This window comes from Tursiops truncatus, chromosome 11 (genome assembly GCF_011762595.2).
Source record: "Tursiops truncatus isolate mTurTru1 chromosome 11, mTurTru1.mat.Y, whole genome shotgun sequence".
NCBI lineage: Eukaryota > Metazoa > Chordata > Mammalia > Artiodactyla > Delphinidae > Tursiops > Tursiops truncatus.
Genome location: NC_047044.1, coordinates 82,449,905 through 82,473,962, shown reverse-complemented (window position 1 = coordinate 82,473,962; position 24,058 = coordinate 82,449,905). Strand labels below are relative to the sequence as shown.

General features: G+C 37.9%; 1 protein-coding gene across 3 annotated transcripts in view; it reads left to right on the top strand.

Annotated features, from left to right (window-relative positions):
• IRAG2 (inositol 1,4,5-triphosphate receptor associated 2) overlaps positions 1 to 24,058 on the top strand; it is a 92,302-nt gene that overhangs the window by 42,525 nt on the left and 25,719 nt on the right. Inside the window, exons 17-26 of one of the 3 annotated variants that reach the window (XM_004310955.4) lie at positions 323 to 437; positions 861 to 1,023; positions 8,133 to 8,194; positions 9,283 to 9,363; positions 9,930 to 10,026; positions 12,545 to 12,692; positions 13,460 to 13,541; positions 23,173 to 23,219; positions 23,324 to 23,388; positions 23,545 to 23,652. In XM_004310955.4, the coding sequence (XP_004311003.4) occupies positions 323 to 437; positions 861 to 1,023; positions 8,133 to 8,194; positions 9,283 to 9,363; positions 9,930 to 10,026; positions 12,545 to 12,692; positions 13,460 to 13,541; positions 23,173 to 23,219; positions 23,324 to 23,388; positions 23,545 to 23,652 (968 nt within the window). Of the gene's footprint in view, positions 1 to 322; positions 438 to 854; positions 1,024 to 8,132; positions 8,195 to 9,282; positions 9,364 to 9,929; positions 10,027 to 12,544; positions 12,693 to 13,459; positions 13,542 to 19,911; positions 20,160 to 23,172; positions 23,220 to 23,323; positions 23,389 to 23,544; positions 23,653 to 24,058 lie in introns of those variants that run through there. The other 2 variants (XM_019936409.3, XM_019936411.3) reach the window with 2 other exon arrangements.

Sequence of the window (24,058 nt, the reverse complement as noted above, 5' to 3'; positions counted from 1 at the left end):
TACCTGTCACAGTGACCTTATTGTAGTGCCAACGTAGCTAAGTACTATTAATGTAGCTTTTGGGGAACTGAATATTCCAGTGTAGAATAGGAAACTAAATGTTCTTATCTGTAAAGTGAGGTTATCAGACTCAGTGATCAATACGATTGCTTTAATTAAAATTCTATATTTGTGAAGCATTTATCTATATTGTAAATACTTTCACTTTTTCCTCTCATCTCTGAGGAAGTATATTAAGTTTGAATTTGTCATAACTTCCCAGGGGGTGACTCTTAGTTGAAATGTCACTGACAGCTTGTGGTTTGGACTTTTTTTTAACTAGGCAGAAACAACTAGAAGCCATCACACAACTGCAAGAGGATGCTGTCAACCAGGAAGCCATCCTCAGGAAGAAGGTCCAAGAAGCCAGCCAATGGTTGGAGGGGGCAGCGGAGCAGGTAAGGTGGCCTTTGACTACATTATATGCACAGGAAGTCTCCTCAGATGTCCTTAAAACCCTGAAGTAAAAATGGAGGAGGAACCAAAAAAACAAAGAGGAACTGCAAAGTTCAGTCCCTCTCGACTAGCAGTGAGCGGAGGAAGTAAAGGGGGAGTTGTAAGAGGCGGTGTCAACAGCCTGCTGATGAAAGAGGCAACTTTGCAGAAAGAGGCGACTTGACATACCAAGACTTTTGCCGCTGTAGAAATAGCTCAGGCATACGAAGCCCATGCAAACACAGAATTGCAGAAGTTCAGTGGAAGCTTATCACTTCCCTGAGAAGAAAAGCACATTTTCAGTTTCGTGTGCATAAGAGTGAGTGCTCAATTGCTTTCTTTCCCGGCCACCCTGCTAAAATCCAGCATTAACTGTCGGTATCCAGGTGGAGGATGGAGATCAGGCAGCCCACTCTGCCAGGGAAAAAGCTAAGCCTTTGCTGCGTAAATTAGAGGAAGCAATTTCGGATCAACGAAATCTCCAGACTATAAATACTGAGTTAGTGAACACTTGCCAGACACTTGAGCAGAAGACAAGAAAACCGAAAAGTGAGTAGCAAGTATTTGTTATGTCTGAATTCGGTCCACTCTGAGGTGGGGCAGAAGGACTACAGCCATTTTTCTAGATTCCAGCTGCTATCTTATTACTGAATTCATGCTGATGAAATGGCTCCAGGATCAGTGTTATAGGCTTCCAGAGAGATCTGCCTAGTGGCTAGGTGGCTGGATTTAACCATTAACTTTCCCTTTTGGTTGTCTACTACAAGCTGGATTTTTCCATGACTGTTATTTCTTTAAAAATTAAACAAAACCTCTCAATATCTGTAAAAGTAAACATGGAAAAAAATCTTGTATGCATGAGATAGTTGAACTTGCAAATTGTTTACATATTCTACTCTGACTTTATTAGCTGGTTTGTACCCATCATATGGTAGAAGAGGCCCTGCCTCTCTATTTTCTTTTAAGCAGTAATTTTAGAGTTGAGCAAAATACTTATGAATTCAATGTGTATCAAAATATTATATATGTGTGAAAATTCTTTTAAAATTTTATGTTCTTCACCTATATATTTTACTTTAAAAACTAGAACATTTGCCATTTTACCTAAAAGTAGATAAGCGTTTACTGAGGACTGGGGTGAGAAGACAATTGTCAAATTACAGAGGTCAGATTATTTTTAAGCTTATTTTATTCTAGAAACATGGTTCAGTAAAAATGAAGCTTATGTATGTGACCATTTATCAGACAACTGCCTTTGTCCAGCCAGCTTCTCGTTCTAGCAGTATAAAGGTTCTTTTTATAGAAAGTTATTGGTTTGGGTAATAACTAAATAGAAACTTAAGGTAAGCTAGTGATGGAAAATTTCAGGCTTGTGTTTGTTTTGGATTTATTGTACCCTTTCTACTGTTATCTGAGAAAGCTCTTTAAGAGTTTAAAGGAATTGGCTAGTTCTAAGATAACAGTGGTTATTCAACACTTTATTATTATTTCTAAGCCTTGTAGAACTTGATCATTTTCAGTAACAGTAAGTGTCATTTTACTCTGCTTAACTCTGTCAGACAATGTAAAGCATGCTTTAAATTACATAATCTTTATGTTATTTTTTTGTATTGCTCAGAGGGCATTGGAGAATGTCCCCTTGTGATTGGAGTTGTTAATTTTGAGCCATGAACATGCCTTCGTTAAGGCATTCCAAATTTGGTTTATGGTGTGTTTGCTTTAGACACTGTGCTTAGAGGTCCAATCGTTTGATCCAGTTATTTTTATCCTTTGCTTAAATCAATATTATACCCCATAGTTTTATAAAACAAAGGATTTATCCCCTCCTCCAACCTACTATGGCTTGTAGTACCTTCTTGGAAAAGTCAGCCTTTGTAACTTATTCCAAAATATACATTCTCAATGTTATGAACTTGCTAGTGTCTTCCCAGTCTATCCTCAGGGGATAGTTGGTCCAAATATCATTTAAAATAGAATATGAAAGCTGCCCTATGTTGAATGCATGTATTTTTTTCTGGCTGGATAAAGTAGGGTGGACGCGTCCTTTCTGTCTTGAATTGCTCACAGTCTCACAGGCTTTATTAGCTCCTTTACTTGTTAGTATCTTTTGCTGCCCAAAGAAGGCATACCTATCAACATTTTGCTCTTAAGACCCTTTGCTTACGAAGATCTTTCCAATAATGCCCTTAAAAATCAACCTTTATAAGAAGAGGGTAGCACATATTTTCAAAAAGTCTATAGAGCAGATGTTCCAGATAGACTGTGAACAAACGTCAACAAGGTAGGACAGTTACAACACAAACACATCCTCACACATTCCACCATGACCACTGCCATCACATACTGTTTGAATTCTGAGTCAGACAACAAAACTGTTTAAATCCACTTAGTTCTTGTGAAGCTTTCCGGTTAGCTTCATAAATTCACTAAGTGTTACGGCAATTGCTTTCTGCTGCATCTAAGACAGGGTCATTAGCAAATTGTGTGAGGATGCAGTTGTTGTGTCCAAATGTTTAGGTCAATGACAATGTTCACAAACTGGAAGTAGGAAGTCGCTTATGACATCTGATGAGATACCTGATTTTAATGTTGAATAAATAATATTGTTCCAGTTTTCAGTTGCCATCAGGACTGAACTGATTTATGAGGTAATTAGTGTGCCTGCTTGCCCCCCTGAAATGCACCATTAGAACTACTAAATTTCTTGAACGGTAACATATATTTTCTTTCTTCTGCTTCTTCATATGTATCTAAGTATCTTAACAAAGGCAACAGTGCATATGTAAATGAATGTTTGCTTTAAAAAGGAATAAAGCTTCTTAGATCTAGGGCATGCATGCAACATATTAGGGTGAATCCAATGTGCAGGAAACGTAGACTAAATGATCTAATCCAAGCTATCACCCCTTTAGTATTCATCCTTTTTTGCCCTTATCTACGTAAGATCTTCATTGACTTGCTTATTCAACAGACAATGAGTGAAACTGTATTTCCTTTAGAAACCATAAATATTTCTTTGGAGAGAGAGCCTGAGAAGCTCCTGTATATTATAATTCCTTATTTGAACATAGTATCTGATATGAACTTTATAGTTAAGAGAAGGCTTTCACCTAGATGAACTCACTGGAAACTCTCTTCTAGCTTGCTATTCTTAGCGTGGAGGGCATGATGTGTGGGGCAGATAACAGCCTACGGTTTTGAGGATGAATGCAAGATGAGAGCCACATGTCCTGAGCAGTCAGTACACAAGAGGGAAATGAGACAGGAAGGGGGATTCAGGTGATGGAGACACTTAAACACAGGTGTTGGGGTGAGCACCAAGGAGAGAACCAAAGTCAAATACAGCTTGCTGGACAGCTCTGATGGGATGGGGGCCTACATTTTCCCAAATGAAAGATGCAGGTATGGATGAAATAATCTAGGAGAAAGTATTGCACAAAGATAAAGAGCATGGGATTTGAGGTTAAACAAACCTAGATTCTAAGTCTACAAAAGACTTTGATAAAGTTGGGCAAATCTCTTTCCCTCTCTGAGCCTCAGTATCTTCTTCCAGAAAATGCCAGAGTTGTTAATTTACAAATAACGTAACAAATGCAAACAGTGGCTAATGCTTGGCCATACTGGGTACAGTCTATTCTGCTAGAGTATGTTTCTATCACGTAAATTGTCTCTTTCATGATTGACAAATGGGTGAAGACGTGTAAGGATAATATGGGCATTTCATTCACAATTTTCCTGGGTCTAGGACCTGGATTGGTAGGAATACAACTATAACCTTCAGCAGGAGAGGAAAAAGCCCTCAGCTTGGCTGCTAACAGGCAGCAGGAGACTTTCACCTTTATTTTAAGAAAATTAAAAACAAGGGTCTGGGCTTCCCCGGTGGCGCAGTGGTTGAGAGTCCGCCTGCCGATGCAGGGGACACAGGTTCGTGCCCCGGTGGGGGAAGATCCCACATGCTGCGGAGGAACTAAGCCCGTGAGCCATGGCCGCTGAGCCTGCGCGTCCGGAGCCTGTGCTCCGCAACGCGAGAGGCCACCACAGTGAGAGGCCCGCGTACCGCAAAAAGAAAAAAAACAAACAAACAAAAAAAACAAGGGTCTGCACCTGGGCCTCCCTCCCAGAGACGCGCCATCCCAGCCCCGCAGAGCTCCGTTTTGCGGCAGGTTGTATTCCTGCCCGCGTTGCTGTAGCAGCCCCACTGCCTCAGAGTTCCACTTCCATCTGCATTTTCTCAGCACCCCACCAGCACTGTGCCATTTAAAGTGTCACCAGCATTTCCACTCCAATGTTTTTGTGCATTTCTAGCATCCTGGGAGTCAGCCTTTAGCCATTTTAAGTTGCATGTCTCAGTGATCCATGTTATCTTTTTAAGTACTACTACTAATTGTGCTTGTTAGCGCTCTGGTTACAATGTTGCATATACATTTTTAGTGGTCTCTTCCTAACCCTATTTATTTTATAAGCCCCATTGTTTTCGTTCTTGTTGTAGTTTTTTGTTTGTTTGTTTTTCCGTACGCGAAAACAGTTCCTCCCCACTTCTACCTTCACCACCACAAGGAGCAACCACTGATCTGATTTCTATCACTGGTGGGTTAGCTTAGGCTGTTCTAGAATTGAGTTATACAGTATATATACTTTTGTGTGTGTCTGTGTGTGTTTCCTTGAGCGTAGTACTTATCTATGTTGTATTTATCAATGGGATGCCCTTTTCATGGTGGAGCCACATTTCTTTGTAAGAACATTCCACAATTTGATTATCTTTTCTCCTATTATTGGACATCTAAATGATTGGGTTGGCCAAGATGATTTTCCATAATCTTATGGAAAAACCCGAACGAACTTTTTTGGCCAACCTAATATTTACAGTTTTGGGTTGTTAGGGAAAAAGCTGCTATGAACATCTGTGTATAGGTCTGTGTGTGGACCTGTGTTTTTGTTTAACCTAGGATAAATATCTAGGAGCAGAGATATTAGATCATAGTAGAGCTGTAATTCTAACTTTTTAAGAAACTGCAAGCGGTTTTCCGTAGAGTTTGTAGCATTTCACACTCCTAGCAGCAATGTGTGGGAGTTTCAGGTATCCACAACCCCAGCATTTGGTGATGTCAGTCTTTTTCATTTTCTCTGCACGACGGAGTATCTCACTGTGATTTTAATTTGTTGGGCTGATTAGCCATTGTATATCTTCTTTGTGAAGTATCTAAGTCTTTTGCCCTGTTTCAAATTAGGTCACTTGTCCTTTTGTTACTGAGTTGTAGGATTTCTTTTCTTTATATATTTTAGATACAAGAACTTTGACAGATACATGTGTTGTGAATTATTTTCTTCTAGTCTATGGATTTCAATGAACTTTAATATTTGTAATGCACAATGCTATAGAACATTGAGTAACACATTATATTACAGTGTTATGAAGTCCATAATCCATAAACGTCAACGCTTATTGATACCTAACATTATTACAGCTCATTATCATGGTTTTGATTTTCAGCAGCCAATTAATCGCAGGGCCTTTGCCTGAAAGCTTTAGTGCGTAGTCATTTAGAAAGTTGTTTTATCTCAGCTTCCTTCAAAGAAAATGTATCCAAGACAACTGTTCTCATCCTACGTCACAGATGGCAACAGCAGGGGAAACAGTGGCCATTGTTTTAGTTGCTTCCATGTGAAACCTAAATGCCCTAGAGACATGGCAGGTCCAACTCCAAACACATAAAGAAGAATGCAAAGGTACATGCAAATTAACGTCATAAGCCAGCTTGTTTCGCCTTATGAAACATATGAAAATAATTGCTACCCATTGCACAAAACATCTGTTGAAATGAGGTTTACAACTTGGAACTTGTTTTGAGATGGACTATTTCTAAAAATCAAGATTGCCTGGTGGGAAAGCAGATGGGCAATTTAGACAGTCTTATACTAACTCATTATTTCTTCTGAACACAAGCTTAATTTGGAAATTCAAAGACAGTGTTTTGAGATACACAACTTCAGAAGCATAATGTTGGCCACTTCTGAAAACTTTGATTGCTGTTGCTCAGATATAGGTCAGGAGGAGGACAGAGCCTTACTTCTTAATACAGTTAACACAGAGAATTTTTAAAAACTGAATCTTTACTAGAGTTCTAAGTATTAAGAGTTTAATTTTTCTTAACTTACATATGTTGGAAATAGTTTAAAAATATATTTTCCTCCTTGTGGGCCTCACAAACACTGTCAAGCTTAATTGGGAAATGTTATTTTTACAAAAAAATATTCTTACAAAATAAATTTTACATGGGGAATTTTCCACATAATTGAAGCTTTTCAAGCTCTTTATCCCTGAAAAATATTTATAATTAGATTCTGTAATTTCCACATGTATTAGTATTATTTTCATGGCGCAGAATTTCTTCAGGCTACTGAGATATAAAACTGTTGGTCTTTAAAATAAGAAGCACCAGATTTCTACGTGTTTTGGACACCAGAGTATCTGCTGTTAATTTTCCTGGCTGTTAGTGGGTTTTTTTTTTAAATGGCAGCTATTAATACACCTCCATCTAACAGAGCTTCGTACCCTCATTTAATTTTTGTTTTTAATCATCTGTGGGCTGAGAAAACAGTCAAGCTTGTGAGAATTATGTATAAATTCAGAGCCCACTGTCTGAGTGAACTGTGAGGATCTGCCGCATGGATAAAGGGCATGGATATCAACATCTATTTTGGTTGTTCCCAAGATTTCAGCCTATTTTCTGGTTCTTGGCTATCTTTCAAAGGGTATAGACTGTCAAATAAGTAATATGTGGCTATTTAACTTAAGAAGTTAGATAGGTATTTTTATCACTTTCATTATTCCAGAGAGGACAATTTGGAAGTTACTGGGAAGCAGATTTCAGTTAAGTAGAGAGACACGTATTTTTAATTTCACAAAAGAGTATAGTGAACGGAGCGTTGTCCTATGAGTCTGATCTCAGCTCCACGAATAACCATTTATCCACTTAAATCTTCTGGATATCAGTGTCTTCATGATCCCAGACCTACTTGTAGGAATCTGGGATTCTATGACTCCATTTCCAGGGCTTCCATTGCTTGTAGCTCAAGCAGAGGCTTACTGAAGAGACAATTTCCCCATGGGTAGGAGGTTGGACCGAGTGACCTCTGAGGTGTATTCCCTTTTTAGCATGAATAATTCTGTGACTCACTTCTAGAAGATAATTCACTTGCATCTATCAAGGTTAATTTTAAATACTCAAGGGCAATAATGGTTTAGTTGCTCCTACCTGTTTTATTTCTGCTTTCCCAGTTTCACGAGTCATGAGTTGAGAATGTCATTCTCAGAAGCCGTTGTTTTCTCTTTCCTTTCCTCAGGCCTCAAATTGAAAGCTGTTAAAAGTTTATGAAATGGGACTTCCCTGGCGGTCCAGTGGTTAAGACTTCATCTGCCAGTGCAGGGGGTTCGGGTTCGATCCCTGGTCGGGGAGCTAAGATCCCACATGCCTCGGGGCCAAAAAACCAAAGCAGAAGCAATATTGTAACAAATTCAATAAAGACTTTAAAAATGGTCCACATCAAAAAATCTTTCCACATCAAAAAATCTTTAGGGAAAAAAGTTTACAAAATGAACTAAGGGAAAAGGGGGTTACGAATTGTCATATTAATCTGGTTATAAATTCTCTTTATAGCAACAATTGAGTCACTAAGAAAGAAGTTAATTAAAGGACAACTCCACGGCTTGCTGTTTCAGGTAAAAAGCAAACAAAAAGACCCAAACCTCTGTGATATGTGTTTACTGTGGGCAAGTTGTCCAGTTGGTGTTAAGATTTTGAAGCTAAGTTATAATATATAATAATTTTAGCCATAAAATTAAATAATCAAGTTAGAAAAGATGCTCTGGTAGACTTTGTTTTCTTATGCACTGAAAGCATTTAGCAAAACAGGAGAGGAGAATGCACATGAGTCGTGGCTCCTAATAACATCTTTCAGAGAGGAAGCATTTCAGAACTGTATCTGTTAGCAAAGGGCCAGTCTGCTAGCCTTAGGCACCTCCTTTCTGAGACTCTTGAGTGGGCTTTGATGGTTCCTGTCTCTTTTCTCTCCTAGTTGAATTAAACTTTCAACTCCTCTCTGTCTGGATATCTCAAGATATCCATGGTACAGTTAAATGGATTTCTTTCTCTTCTGACACTTGGTGAATTTCTCCTTTCTGTTCATAAATAAAGAACATAAGGAACAGCAAGGTTGGCACTGGAGGGAAGGGGCTGGAGGAGGAAAGAGAGAAGGGTGATATTTGCATGTATCTGTTTCTAGGGCATAATGCAGGCACATCTGTTTAAGGAGAAAAAAAAAATTCATGTAGGAGATTAAGCTAGGCAGAGTGCCTAAAAATCCCCTTACAATAAGTTGAACTGGAAAACTCTCCATAATCATCTCAAGAACACCAATTTTCTATTACCATGTAACTGATAGACATGTATCTACCTCTTGGACAAAAGTCGCAATTTTATTGCTGTAGAAATTTCACAGACAGCATTTTCACTCTCTGAGTTATGTCTCCAACAAGCTTCTTTGGTCTCTGCTTGAAGATTTCAGTGACAAAGCCATTCAGTTTCCTGTTCCTGATCTTTGGATTTCATTCCTAGAACAAGTAATGGGGAAAATGCAGTGAGAGGTTTACCATTACAAACTTGTTCCCTTAATGAAAAATACAAGATAAAGAACTAGTCCATTTTCTCCTTCTCAGGTAGCATCACATCTTAAATCTAATGTATTTTGTATCTGTCACTCTCCCATCATTCTGTCTTTGAATGCACTCCACCATTTTTCTCATGACAGAGCTGTTTAGATGAGGAATTTCCTCACTACGATCCCTTGTCCTGCACGGATAGAATTCATCAACCTCTCCAGGAACAGTTGGTGAGTTTAAGCTTTTTGAAACTATTTAAGTGCCAATTGTGAATCTCCTACTATGCCAAAATAGAAAGTTAAGTCCAATGTGTATTAGAAAGTTAGAATTCTAAGCTATACTGATTTTCTTGAGAGGGTATCGGACAACGCAAGATACCTATTTTTTTCTTTATCATGTGCACACACACAATTTTGATAGGCCCTAGGAAATGGTACTATTTAAAACTTTTTGATTATGGTATCAGGAAGAAGAATTATATAACTAAACTTGCCCCTCACTCATATTTCTTTCCTCAAAGCCTTTGTTTATATGAAAGTGTTGATTATTGGGAATTGATGTTATCTTTCTGTTAAATTATTGAAGAGTGATTTTTAACAAGAATTACATTTTTACTTATAAGCTACGTCCCTTTTGATCCAAAGCATGAAAACTTTGTTACTTGATGTCATTTATTTTCTTCTCAAACTCTCTTGCGGGAGAACAGTGATATTCTTTCTAATTTTGGAGATGAAGAGAGATTATGAAATATATTACAGCCCTTTGGAAAGCTAATAGTACTTGATATTCTGTTCAGAAGCAGTGTTGCCATAAACGATATAGTGATCAAGAAGCAAGAATACATCGGCTACCCCTGACCTTCAGACGTACGTGCTGGTACACACCTCTGCTGGGTAAGCATGGATAGACCCTTTCCTATACCCTGTCAGACACAGCTGGGGGTGGGGTTCTTCTTGAGAGGGAAAATAATTAATCACAATTATATAGCAAATGTTGAAAACTTAGATGTTTATCCCTGAATTCAGTCAGTCAACTTATATTTGACCACCTACTCTGTGCAAGGCACTATTTTATGTATACTAGAAAGTGAGTCCTAAAGTAACTCACAGACTATTAAGGAAGTAAGACCTGGGTTCAGAGAAGGCTCTGTAGAAGAAATGAGTGTTGAACCAGGCATGGAAAGACGGGCTGCATTTGGAAAAGCAAAAAGCAGGGAAAAAGTATTCCAACTGGGGAGAATGACATGAGGGGGAAAAAAAATGCAAAAGTTTTAAGTGTTTGGAGAAGAGTCCATGCTGGATAAGTCACTGTGGAGATAAGAGGGCTTGGGTCAGGATGGAGTAGAATTTAAGTTTGGAGCATGTTGTAGGTCACCTCATGGACTCTTAATGCCAGTCTAAGGAGAATGAACTTTATCTTAGGAAATGCTGAAAGTGGTGGTATCTCTCATCACAACCTGGATGTGCTTGAAAGCAAAAGTTAATGGTTGGTTCCGAAATGACAAAAGAAATGGGATGATTATCAAAATAAATTTAAGAAGGAATAAGAAGCAAGTAGAGGACTTGTGGATCATTTCAACTAGAAGAGAGAAAACTGCTACCACTACGAACAAGTGGCCAATTTGTGTCAGACAGTAGATAAGTGCTTTATAGAGACGATTTTACCCACAGTAACTCAGTGATGGTAACAATACTATGGCGGCACTGAAAGAGTGCCCGCTGTGCGCCAGGAACAGTTCTCTGCTCTCAGAACTGTATGTTCACGTACCTGTTAATTCATTTAACCCTCACCATATCCCTGTGAGGTAGATGCTAATGTAATTCACATTTTAAAGATAAGGAAGCAGGAACACTGAGTAATTTGCAGACCTGTATGTTCATGTACCTGTTAATTCATTTAATCCTCACCATATCCCTGTGAGGTAGATGCTAATGTAATTCCCATTTTAAAGATAAGTTAGCAGGAACACTGAATAATTTGCCTAAGGTCATGTGGCACTTAAAAAAATTTTTCTTTATTTATTTTTGCATTGGGTCTTAGTCGTGGCAAGCAGGATCTTTCATTGCAGCGCACGGGCACTTCATTTTGGCACGTGGGCTTCCCTTTAGTTGTGGCGCGTGGGCTCAGTGGTTGCAGCACACGGGCTTAGTTGCCCCGAGGCATGTGGGATCTTTGTTCCCCAAGTAGGGATCAAACCCGAGTCCCCTGCATTGGAAGGTGGATTCTTAACCACTGGACCACCAGGGAAGTCCCCATGTGACACTTTATATGTAAGTAAACTGAGGCTGAGTTGGTTTAGTTATTTATCCGAGATCACACACCTGGTTTATGTGTCAGGGTCAGGATTTGAACTAAAAATTGTGATTAATTTCAAAGCTATGTTTTTTCTATTAAATTCTGCTGCTTCCTATACTCAGAAAAACGTGACAAGACAATTTCCTCAAAAAAAAAAAATTGTCACCCTATTTCCTGCACTCTTCAGTGGTTTACAATTACAATGTCAAACTGTTTTTCTCTTTAGGAGTTGATAAACTGTTTCTGTAAAGGGCCGGATAGTAAATATTTGAGGTTTTGCAGGCTGTACGGTTTCTGCAGCAACTACTCAGCTTTGCTGTTGTAGCCCACAAGCAACCTTGGATGATACTGAATGAATGGGTGTGTCTGTGTTCCAATAAAACTTTATTTACAAAAACAGGAGGCTGGCTGGATTTTGCCCCCTGGTAGCAGATTGTTATTGACCCCTCTAGTTGCTTACTAGGTAAGGGTTTCTGTTTCTCCTCCTTCACCCCTACCACCTGCTTAAAAAAATAACTGACATTTCTACCCCTCATAACTAGGCATCAAAATTTAGGGGGTGGGGGGTTGTAATGTTAAAATGTTAATTGAATAGATAAAGAAGATATGGTACATATATACAATGGAATATTACTCAGCCATAAAAAGGAACGAAATTGGGTCATTTGTTGAGACGTGGATGGATCTAGAGACTGTCATACAGAGTGAAGTAAGTCAGAAAGAGAAAAACAAATATCGTATGTTAACGCATATATGTGGAACCTAGAAAAATGGTACAGATGAACCAGTTTGCAGGGCAGAAATTGAGACACAGATGTAGAGAACAAACGTATGGACAGCAAGGGGGAAAAGCAGCGGGGGATGGTGGTGGTGTGATGAATTGGGCGATTGGGATTGACATGTATACACTGATGTGTATAAAATGGATGACTAATAACCTGCTGTATAAACAAATAAATAAAATAAAATTCAAAAATTCAAAAAAAAATGTTAATTGAATTGAACTGACTTTTGTTTTTTCAGAAATGGTCTAATCTCCCAAGAGGAAAAGAAATAGTATATATATATAATTTGAACCATTAATTTCTATATTTATTCTTTTCTGTTCTACTGCAGATGCCTTGTATCTGGATAGTCTTACAGCAATTCCAAGACTAGAATTGACACCTTTCTCATGTGTAGCCAACCGAATCCATGCTTCACGTGAAAGGCCCAAATATGGAGAAGTAGAGGAAGGTGCTTTGGATGTGACTGGAAGGCACAAGTAAGTTAAAAGGGCAAAATACACTTGGCCTACTTTTCGTGGGTGGCCTATTCCTATTGCCTAAACTTTTAATCAGTAAAAGTTTCGTATCTTGACATCACGACATCTTTATTGTGGAATTTTTATTGTGTAACTTCTCTAACTTTCTGAAAACTGACAATTTTAAAATAAAGATACCTTTATAGTTTTCTCTATAGCTCTTTTGAATTTCATGATATCCATTCTTAAAGTGTAAAAGACAAATTAGGCTACTTAAAATGTTTCCCAGTTTTTAGGAATATACTATGTACTGCTAGGTTAACTCATTCAGCTAGGTTTCGATCATCTTTCTATTCCTTTACACTCCAGGTGAACAAGTCTTTGGGACTCTATCCCTGTGCTCGTACATACCTTCTCCCAAAGCTCATCTGAGCTCACTCACCTTTCTAAGTACACAGACATTTCTTCCTTAGGAAAAGTTCAGAAATGTCAGTGGAGTTTGTGAGCACTGTTCACCCCAATGAAATTTCCTTTCTGTGTCGAGGGTCAGGAAGCAAGACTCTGAATTGCAAATACTTCATTTTCATTTGGGACTAGATTCTCTATGGTTATAACCTCTCTCTCTGATGAGCTTAGAGCTCTCTTTCATCATGTCTCCGTTAAGACATGAACTTAATTAGAAATTCGGTAAACTTGGGGCAGGGAAGGGGAACTATGTGGTAGATTGGTATCTGCTGAAATTTGCAGTTTTTCCACCTGTATTAAGGAACTTTACTGTCTATTATTAGGTGTCCAGGCCCTACAGGTGGTCCCCACCCAGGACCAGATCTTTCAGGTTGCATCAGGATGAATAATGACCTAAGTATGGAAGTGAGTATTGGACTATATTTCAACTTCATTTTTAGCTCTACCATATCCTGACCCTCTTCTGTGGTGTTGTTTTGTTTTGTTTAAGTATTATAGAGACTCTTATGGCAAGTACAAGTCTTATACCACAGAATTCAGATGCATGAGAAATGTCAACCTTTGATGGCATCTGGGGGGATTTCTACCCCTTCTGTAGTATAAACTCAAGGATATATAACCAAATGGAGATTTTGATGAAGTGTGCTGAACTTTTTGTTTGAAAGGCAGGCTGGTTTGGGACTTAAATTCACTATTGGCTATCAGGAGTCTTAGGTCTCATTGACTCTCTCGAGGTAAAGGCTAGATTATCTTTGAGGTGCTGGTACTTTGCTGTACAGAGTAAGGCAAAGCCCAAGGAGTACCCATGGCTGCAGTTAGGTGCTAATAGTACTTCTCTACCCAAGAAGAGAATACTGAGTAGCTGAGGGCACTTAGGCAAACACCCCAGGTCGTGGAGATGTGCCTGGAGCACTTTCCTTGGTCAGCAGTCTGAGCCTGAGGGAACGTGATCTTCTCAGTCAAATGGAGCAGACCATTCTGTTCCAGAATCTGGAAATCCATCACTCTTCCTTTTTTTAAAAAAGGTTTATTGGGCTTCCCTGGTGGCGCAGTGGTTGAGAGTCCGCCTGCCGATGCAGGGGACACAGGTTCGTGCCCTGGTCCGGGAAGATCCCACATGCCGCGGAGCGGCTGGGCCCATGAGCCATGGCCGCTGAGCCTGCACGTCCGGAGCCTGTGCTCCGCAACGGGAGAGGCCACAACAGTGAGAGGCCCGCGTACCGCAAAAATAAAATAAAATAAAATAAAATAAAAAAGGTTTATTGTGATATAATTCTCCTACCAAACAATTCATCAATTTAAATTGTTCAATTAAACGTTTTTAAAAATATTCAGAGTTGTGCAGCCATCACCACAATCAACTTTAGGACATTTTGATCCCCTTCGAAAGAAACCTCACACCTACTAGCAGTCTAGCCCTATCCGCCACCCCACTCCACCCTGGGCAGCCACTAATCTGCCTTCTGCCTCTACAGACTGGCCTATTCTGGATGTCTCATATAAATGGAATAATACAGTATGGACCTCTTGTGACTGGCTCCTTTTCTTAATATAATGTTTTCAAGGTTCATCCGTGTTGTAGCATGTTATCAGTGCCTCCTTCCTCTTTATGACTGGATAATACTCCAGTGTATGAATATACCACCTTTTGTTTATCCATTCACCACCGATAAGCACTTGGGTTGTTTCTACTTTTTGGCTACCATGAATAATGCCCCTAAGAACATTAGTGTAAAACATTTTGTGTAAACATATGTTTCAGTTCTTTGGGGTATATATTTAGGAGTAAAATTATTGCATCGTATGGTCACTCTATGTTTAACACTTTGAGGAACTGCAAAACAGATTTTCAAAGCAGCTACACCATTTTACATTCCCACCAGTAATGTATGAGGATTTCATTTTCTCTACATCCTTGTCAACACTTGTCTATCTTTTCCTTAATTAAATTAAATTTGATTTTTTAATTTCTATTTTATGTTGGAGCATAGTTGATTAACAATGTTGTGTTAGTTTCAGGTGTACAGCAAAGTGATTCAGTTATATATATACATGTATCTATTATTTTTTGTCTATCTTTTTGGTTATAGGCATCTTAGTGGATGTAAAGTGGTATCTTGTGGTTTTGATATGCATTTCCTTAAAGACAAATGATGTTGAGCATTTTTCATGCACTCATTGGCCATGTGTATATCTTCTTTAGAGATATGTCTACCCAGATCTTTTGTCCATTTTAAAAAATGAGTTTTTAAAAAAAATGATTTATATGAGTTGTTCTTATTCTTTTAAGTGTATGTATCTCACATTTTTCCATTCCTTAGTACCCCATCCTATTGAATAGCTGAGAAAAGGAAAGAAAAAGGAAATGAATCTATTTTGCTATTCCTTAGCAGTTCTTGTAAAGTTTTAATAAAGGAAGTTGAACTTGGAAGCTTACAGGATGTTTGGTTGTTAGTAATTTCCCTTTTATCTGGTACTGATTTCACCAAGAAAGGGGAAGGAACCAACATCAGTTGTGTACCAGGTGCTTTGTAGGAAAACATTTCCACGTGCCATGTTATTAATTCTCTCTACAACTTTGAATGGTAAGTATTCTCTGCTTCTACAGATGAGGCAACTGAAGTTCAGAGAGGTTAAATAACTTAACCAGGATCACTCAACTAGTAAGTAGCAAACCTGGGATTCAAATTCAAGTTTGTATAGCTTCAAAGATTAATCCCTTCTTACAACTCCTCTGAGAACACTGAATTTAGACGTTTCAATCATAATAACGACTCCTAGTTACCTTGAAAGTAGTTTTTTGGCTAAGAAATAAATTTGCTCCCTTTTGTATCTAAAAGGAGCTCCTAATCCACTCTCATTAGGATATGTGACCGAATTATTTTGTCTCGACACCCATGAAGTAGGAGCGAATGGAGATCACAAGACAAACTCCTGTTAAATGCTCCTGCGGAAATGTACAGATTCCCTGAAGGTTTTCCTGCTGCCTCCGTGCCATTTCTTCCATAGGCCCCAGGAACTAATCTGTCAGCTGCACTCTATGGCTGTTCCCACCAATGTCCACCGTTTCCCTTTTCCTCTGCTCCACTGAGGAATCCGGGCAGCCTGTTGACTCCCTCATGCCTGTCCCTTGAGTAAATCCCCACCTTCTACCCCTTCATGCCCCCCACCCATCTCTTAAACAAATAGAACTCTCTCCTTAGATAATGCTTATCTATGCATTCTCATTCATAAGAATTAGGATGAAACATGAAATTAAAATTACAAAGCATATAATCCGTGTTTGTCCCAGCGACCCATAAATCTAAATCGTTGTGTTTTCCTAACTCTTTGGCTTCAAACTCTTGGAATTTCATCACTCCTGAGGGCCTTCAAAACAAACAACTTGCCCTGGTATTCAAGCTCTTCTCTAATCTGGTTGCAACCTACCTTTCCATCCTTTCTCCATCCATGCCTTATAATTGTCCCTAAATGTCAGCCAAACCAGGTGGTCTGTATCGTTGGAATATGTGACACAAAGCTGTTTATGCTGTTTTCTCTGCCCAGAACACTTCCACTTCTCCACTTGTCAAATTCTATTTGACTATCAAGGCCCATTCCAAAAACCAAGTGTTCTATAAAACCTTTTGTGGTAGTGAGAAATGTTTACCATCGAGCATCTCTAGTCCTTCTTGAGATGGAAATCGTAATGGATTAGAAGTCAAGAAGTGAGGGTTTTCCCTGGTTCGACCTCTCTGCTACTATGGAAAAGTCTTGTCATTCAGGCCTCATTTTCCTCATTTCTCAACCGTAGCACTCAGGAAAAAAATAAGTTCACTCTTTTCTTTTAGACTCCAGTAACTCTGTGCTCCTCTCGTCTATATTTTGGTTACATTGTAGTTCTTTGTTTTCTTAACATGTTCCTGTATCAGATTATAAGCTTGGTGTAGAGTGCCTTTGGCCATTAACCAATGTGCACCTAGCAACCTGAATAGATTTGGTATGCAGTAGCTGCTCTATTAATTAATATTTGTTGAATGCCTATTTACTTATTTATTTTTGTACTCCCTACAGGCTCTATTTAAAACATTGAGTGAGCACCCAGTGGACTTGTTGAATTGACAGTCTCGCCCTCTTGCTTTCTGACTGGTGTTCCTGAGAAGCTTAGATTTATTTTTTTAATTCCTCTCCCATTTTCATAGAGGAAGCTATATTCTAGCATCTTTTTCAGAAAGCACAATAGGAGATAAGAGTGAACATCGGTATTCATAAGGGATCTTTGGGTGACCAAAGGACTCTAGCAAGACTAATACCTCAAAAAGAACGTGTCTTAGTAAAATAATTTGGGGTCCAGTTTGGGACATTCCTGGGGAGAACAGAGCTACTTTAATGACCCAGTGAAATCTATTTATTTGGGATATTTTAGCATAAAGAGGAAGAAAGGAAATAAATTATTTCCAGTCCTCATCTTTTAGAGACTCAGACTAAAATATTTATGAAAGAAATGTCTATGGTATCTGGGATATGCTTCAAAACAATGCTAAGGTAGGTTTAGTGGGTGACGGTATAGATGAAAGGAGATGGGCCATAGGTTGTTAATTGTTGAATCTGCAGAATGGGTACACAAAGGGTAATTATTCTATTCTGTCTACTTTTGTATTTATTTGAAATATTTCCCAGTCATGACCTAGAATTTTTAGCCACATAGCATAGGCTTTGGAATTAAGCAGTTGTGGGTTTAAGCTGACTCTGTTACTTATTAGCTGTGTGAACTTGGACAAGTGGCCTAACCTCTTTCAGTTTGTGTGTGTTCCCTTGTGAAACAGAGATATTACTTTGCAGAGTCCTTTTCAGGATTCAAATACACACATACACATATACACACATTATGCATATACATATACCTATATATCTCTGCAGCAGCTGAATTCTGGCCTAACCAGTCCAGGGAAACAAACCAAGTAGGTCATATTTAGAGGAGAGACAAATCTCAGTGCTCTGTCTCCCCACTTGCTGATGAATAGGAAGGCCTTTTTGATTCATGGGGTCCCTTCTCAGCATTTCCAAGAACCTCTATACTGGTGCCTACCAGTATATCCCAATGTCCTTCTGGTCTCACCAACTTGTGGGTCCCAGGGAAGGACACTTCACCCCCTGAGAGACCGCTGGAGAAGGTGGTTGGTTTCACATCTCTGCAGTCCTTTCTGTTTGTTGCCCACACTGTCCATAGTCCCTGCCTGCTCCACGGTCGACCTCCTTGGAACGCTGTGTCTGGACCTTTGGTGATCTCCTCTTCCTGGTCGGTTGGGAGATGACTCTCACTTCTTGTTTCAGCACCTTCAGAGCTGGGTACTACTGTGGTGTTGGGTGGACTCCTTGTGATGCAGTTAAAATTATCCTCTACTTTTCAAGGAAAGTAGATAATCCAGCAGGGCTGGCTAGTAGCACAGTCTCCCACTGAATCAGGGATTGCTGCTCGCTTCTATAGCTAGACCCAGCTGTTCATTTGGCCCAACTTTCTCAGTCCTTCCTCACTCTTGGCAATTTCTCTCTGGGGCTCAGTTGTCTCTCCTTATAATCTTTCTTTCCTTATTCACGGCTCCCACCATTGAGTCTGAAGAGCAACCAAAGGATTTCTGGGACTTTGCAAAACTGGACTTGTGATTAGGTACCTGTGTTTGTCCCCAAACACTCCAAGAATTAAGAAGCTTCATGAAAATTACATGACGATGAAACTGATTCTCCCCTCTACCTACTCCAACCTCAGATTTGACCCCAACAAGACACTTTATAACATATATAAAGTACCTGGTTCATAGTAAACACTCAGAAAATAGCAACTGTAACTATCACCCAGAATCAGAATTATAAGCAGTGTGAAGCTCAGAGGATACAGGTCAGAGGATAGGAAGATGAATTTCTGTTTTCTCTTTGGCTGTTTAAAAAAATCACATATACTAAATATTAAGTGCTTTGCCATCCCTTTGAGGTCTCCTTCATGTCATTACATGTTTTTGCCTAAGATATACTATCACTAGGAGAAGGTGATTTATGAGGCAAAGGACAGAATCAGTTTTAAAGTATCTCAGATTTTCTGGCCATTGTATGTCCTGTTCTCTCAAGCTGTGCGTGGGTGCAGCTTTAATAAACTTGGAGAATAAATAACATTGCCAGTTGCAAAACTGGGACATGTAGAAGTTGGCTTATAACTGTATTACAAATGAACCTCAAAGTGGTGGGAATGTCCTGTGGATCTGAAGGTGTGGTGTCCTTTTAGTTAGAAATTGCAAAAAAACCCCAAAAAACTTGGGAAGGAATTTCGTTTTATTTAGGTTATAACAGTTGTAATCTTTTGATGTTTAATTTTACATTCTTTTCTTTTTAGAATATTGAAACCAACTTCAAGTCAAGGGCATTTTTGTTTTTTTTAAGTTAGAATAAAATAAGTCTATATAGACTCCTTTTGTTCGGTTTTTCTTCTTTTCTCAGAAAATCATATTAGTTTATTTGAGCAACGTCAATTGTCTAAAATGGATCTAAAAGTAAAAATTACATCGGTAACATGAATGTTTATTAGTGGAAGGGTTTCTGATCATAAAAATCTAAGGATGAAATAGCACTTCATCTAGAAGAGTAACCCTGGGAGATTATCTAGGCCTGTTAATTGCCCTTACTAATACCTTAGAAGTTATTTCTTATTGTTCTTCATATTTTCTATCTAAATATTAAAATAATACTGCTGTGTGTGTGTGAGAGAGAGAGAGAGAGAGAGAGAGAGAGAGAGAGAGAGAATATGTGTGTGTGCATCCTGCATTTGCTGATCTAGCCCGTGGGAGAATGTCTCGCTTTGTTCCATGAGTACCTTAACTACCCCACCCTACGTTAGACTTTTACTCTCAAAAGCAAATGGACTGGACCACGGATTTTCATGTAAATGTTATGCAGGTTGATATTTGAATGGCTCGAACAGGAAGAACATGCTTCCTGCTCTATGCTGTCGGCATATGTTAGACTCATTGACTTGAGCCAATCTTCTACATGTAGGTAAGTCTCTCTTCTGAAATTTCTTTTTCTTGCTTTTAGTCAGTTTCTTGATTTTCCTTGGTTATAAAATATATCCAGTAAATTATCTTTTTTCTCATCTGCCCAGATCCTACAGTTGTTGTGTGTGTTAGGTTCTCCTGTGGGTTTAAATAGGGGTGCCTTTTGAAACTGGAAGAAAAGAGCACAATTGTAGAAAGTTTTTGCTGAGTTATTTTTCACCCCCCCTTCACAGGTACAGACGCCCTGAGGGGCTATATCTCCAACTTTCATTAACGATAACCCTAAATTTGGAAGAAAAAAAATCTCCTTCTTTTATCTGCTTCTTCTTGTAAGGAGGAAAAAAATGTTAGACCAAACGTATGAAAATCTAAGATTGAGATATGTTGTATATTATGTTGTTTTCTGATTAGTGAGATTTATAAAGATTAATGAATTGGGAGTAATATCCAATAATATCCAATATCCTTGCAACAGAACAATGTAGTAATGTACAGCTACAAAATATATGCCATTTCTCGAAAATCACAGAATTGTTACTTATTTAATCAATAAATATTTTATGTTTACCAAAAGGTTTCACATATAAAAAATAGGACAAAAGAAGGGCTTTACACAGACCATATGGCAAATGAGATTTATTTCTAGTATAATGAAAGCAAACTGTATTTTTGCTATATTTATTATTATTTTGACTTTAAATAATAAACTTTTTTTAAAAAAACAAAGTTTACAGAAATAATGTGTTCCCTTTCCCCTAATACTGGAAATCAGTTTAATTGAATAGAAAATAACTGCATTCTCTTTCATACCTCTTAAATTCAAATATAGGTATTCATGACTCTGATTTGTATAAGAAGAAATATTTTTCTGACAAAATTAGCTTTTTAGTTAGTGCAATATAATTATTATATATAATATATATTATTAATTATAGCACAGTAATAAATGTTTTTTCAAGCCACACATAATAACAGATTTGTATGTTATAGAGGGTTAAATGGGCCTGATTTTTTTATTATTAAGGAGTCAATCCTTGTTGACTTTTATGGAAGATACTTAATGAGACTGAAGAATGTTTAATTTTTTCATATTTTTATAGCTTCATTTCTTACATATATATTGGCAGATAGTTAAATAAGCATATACTAATTACTAGTACAATCTATTTAAATATCTTAAGGATAGAGCCAATATCATTTAACTACCTGTGAAGTATAAGGTATAATTTCTCTTCAAAATTTAATGCAAATATTACCCTACTCTGTTCTGTGCATGTTACTTTCCTCTGTGGAATGCTGCTTATAATTTACGAAGTATTTGTTTTACATATTTGTCTTTCTGACTGGCCTGTGAGCTCCTCTGGGACAAGGAATGTGTTTTTGGTCTCTCCAACCTTTCTGTTTTGTGCCAGAAACAGCCTTTCACTGTTTCTGGCACAAACTGGCCCTTTGATGAAAGTTGTTGACTTAAATTAAACTGATGTCACAGGAGGCTTCAGTTACATATAATCTGACACAAAGACATTTAAAGCAGGGACAAAAATGAAATAAAAGAGAAGATTGCCCAACATTTATATGTAGGAGGATTAGGTGTAAATTCTTGCTGCGCAAGTTTGTGGAGTTTTCTAAACATTTGAGGGGAACATTTTAAAAGTTTATATTCAAATCATCTACCAGTCTAAGACAATCATTGTGAAGTCTGCCTCTCCGATAGCCTTAGGGTATTTCAGAGACAGTTCTGTTTACAATGAAGACAGTTCTGTTTACAATCAGACTGTATTTAGTCTGATTGTTTAGACTGTTTAGAGGCTGACACCACCATTCTGAATACTCCCGAGAAATTACTTTATTCATTGGTTTTACTTTCCTTACCTGAAATAAGTAAATCTTTTTTTTTTTCGTAAAACCCGCTGCATAAGGTTGTTGGGAGAGTTAAATGAGATGATACGTAAAAGGGCTTTTGTAAATTTTGATGTGCTGAACAGATGTAAGCTATTGTTTTTTGTATTGGATAACTATACATTCAGCAAACTCTCGGTAAACCTTTATCTTTCTGTGACTATAGTCAGTATTATCTTGGAGAGATTCTAAATACGGTTTATGATATACGGCATCCCTCCATTGAAACCTGTTGTTGGTTGTGCCAGTTAACAAGAAGCTGTGTGTTTGATTATGGAATATTTAAATGTCTTCAGTTTTGCATTGTCTGTGCATATTTTGGATATGTCCAAGTGATTTCAGTTTTAATTTATTAAATTTTTATATTTTTTCCTAAATAAACCAAATGATAATGAAAATATACTTATTATTGAATAGAAAAACTTTTTATTAAAGAGGAACATGTGTTCCCACTGTATTTTTTGAAAGAGAATAAGTGAACCTAATCTCCTGAAGTTCCCCCCAAATTAGGAACTCTTGATAAACGTTAAGAAGCTCAAATGAGACTTTCACATGCTTGCCCTGGAAGGCTGGGACCACAGTTTTGTTAAGTTCTTTTTGAACCCCAAGTAAGAGGTGCTGACGTAGATGTAATCCCTCAGATCTTTGAGAATTGGATTAACTTTAAAATGTATTATGTGTCTAGCTAGAAAATTGAGAAGCATTTTTAAATCAACAGGCCAAAATTTTTAAGTTGAGTAATATTTCCATAAATAGAAATGTTGTTTTATGCCCACCTAGAATGTTCTGTTTAAAGAAAACTTAAGTTCATGATATAAACTCTATCTGCCCTTTAAGTTTAGAATTTGTTTTGCCCAAGAATTTAAATTTTCTTTAAATGTTGGACTCGTAAGTATACTTAAAATTGGACTTTTTTTTTTGCAAGTACAGCTTTGAGGAAGTATGTATATCAGTCTGCCCTGTACCATCCCATTCCCATATCCTCTGCAGAAGAGCAAAGCAAATATGGGTTCATTTAAAACTGTATGAAAATGTTTGCTTAACACAACTTCACTGGAATGGAAAATGTCAAATTGTTAAACTTGTTTCTCTCTCTCTTTTTTTTTTATCTTAAGGAGAATGGTGTTGAACGCTTATATTCTGAGAGCCTGCCACAGTCCAGGTTTGCTTGTTTGTTTCTGTGTATGACTTTTGATGCATATTCAGTTAATTTCTAAGAGAATTCTTTGGACCAGACACTCTAAAATACTTCTACTTTTTTGACAGGGAATATTCCACCCTACCATCTCCTGGACACACTTCATCCACAGAGAGTACTGTAACTTCAAGTGGTGAGTAGATTAGAAAAGATATAAAAATAGAGTGTTAGTATTATAACTATAAGCTTGGATGTTCTGTGACCTGCTAAGGTGTGTGCAAATGAAAAGGACATAGGCAAATAATCCTTTTGCATAGTATTCATGCTGTTAGTTTCCTCCTGTTGATAGATTCTGGATCAGAAATTTTGCATATGGCTTCTGGTGTCATTGATTGTAAACCACTCTGTGAGAAAGAGGAGGATAAAAGATCAACTTCTGCTGTGAAGAAGATCAAAGGTAAGCTGTTGAAGTGTTCAAGTCGAGTTTCCATTCTAAAACACTAAGCAAACTTGGAAGCTAGTGGAGTAACCATCCTCAGTGGCTCAGTAATACTATTTTATAAAAGAAGTTTGAAGACATAGTCTGGAGAAAAGAAGTCCAGAGGTGACCATGGCCTTCCTATATGACAATGTTACCAACTTTTTTCCAATTCTGTATTTAAAATAAAAATTACAGTATATTTTAATGGGATTTAAATATTTCCTTATGGCCAAAATTGATTGGACACACCTGAGTCTCAACTGTGATGCAGATGTGAAATCACCTACTTAGGAATTCTCAGAATCCTAATTAGAATCTACTGGGTTAAAAGGATGGACCGATTAGTGATGGTCCACTCAGGAGGCAGATATTAACTAGATAA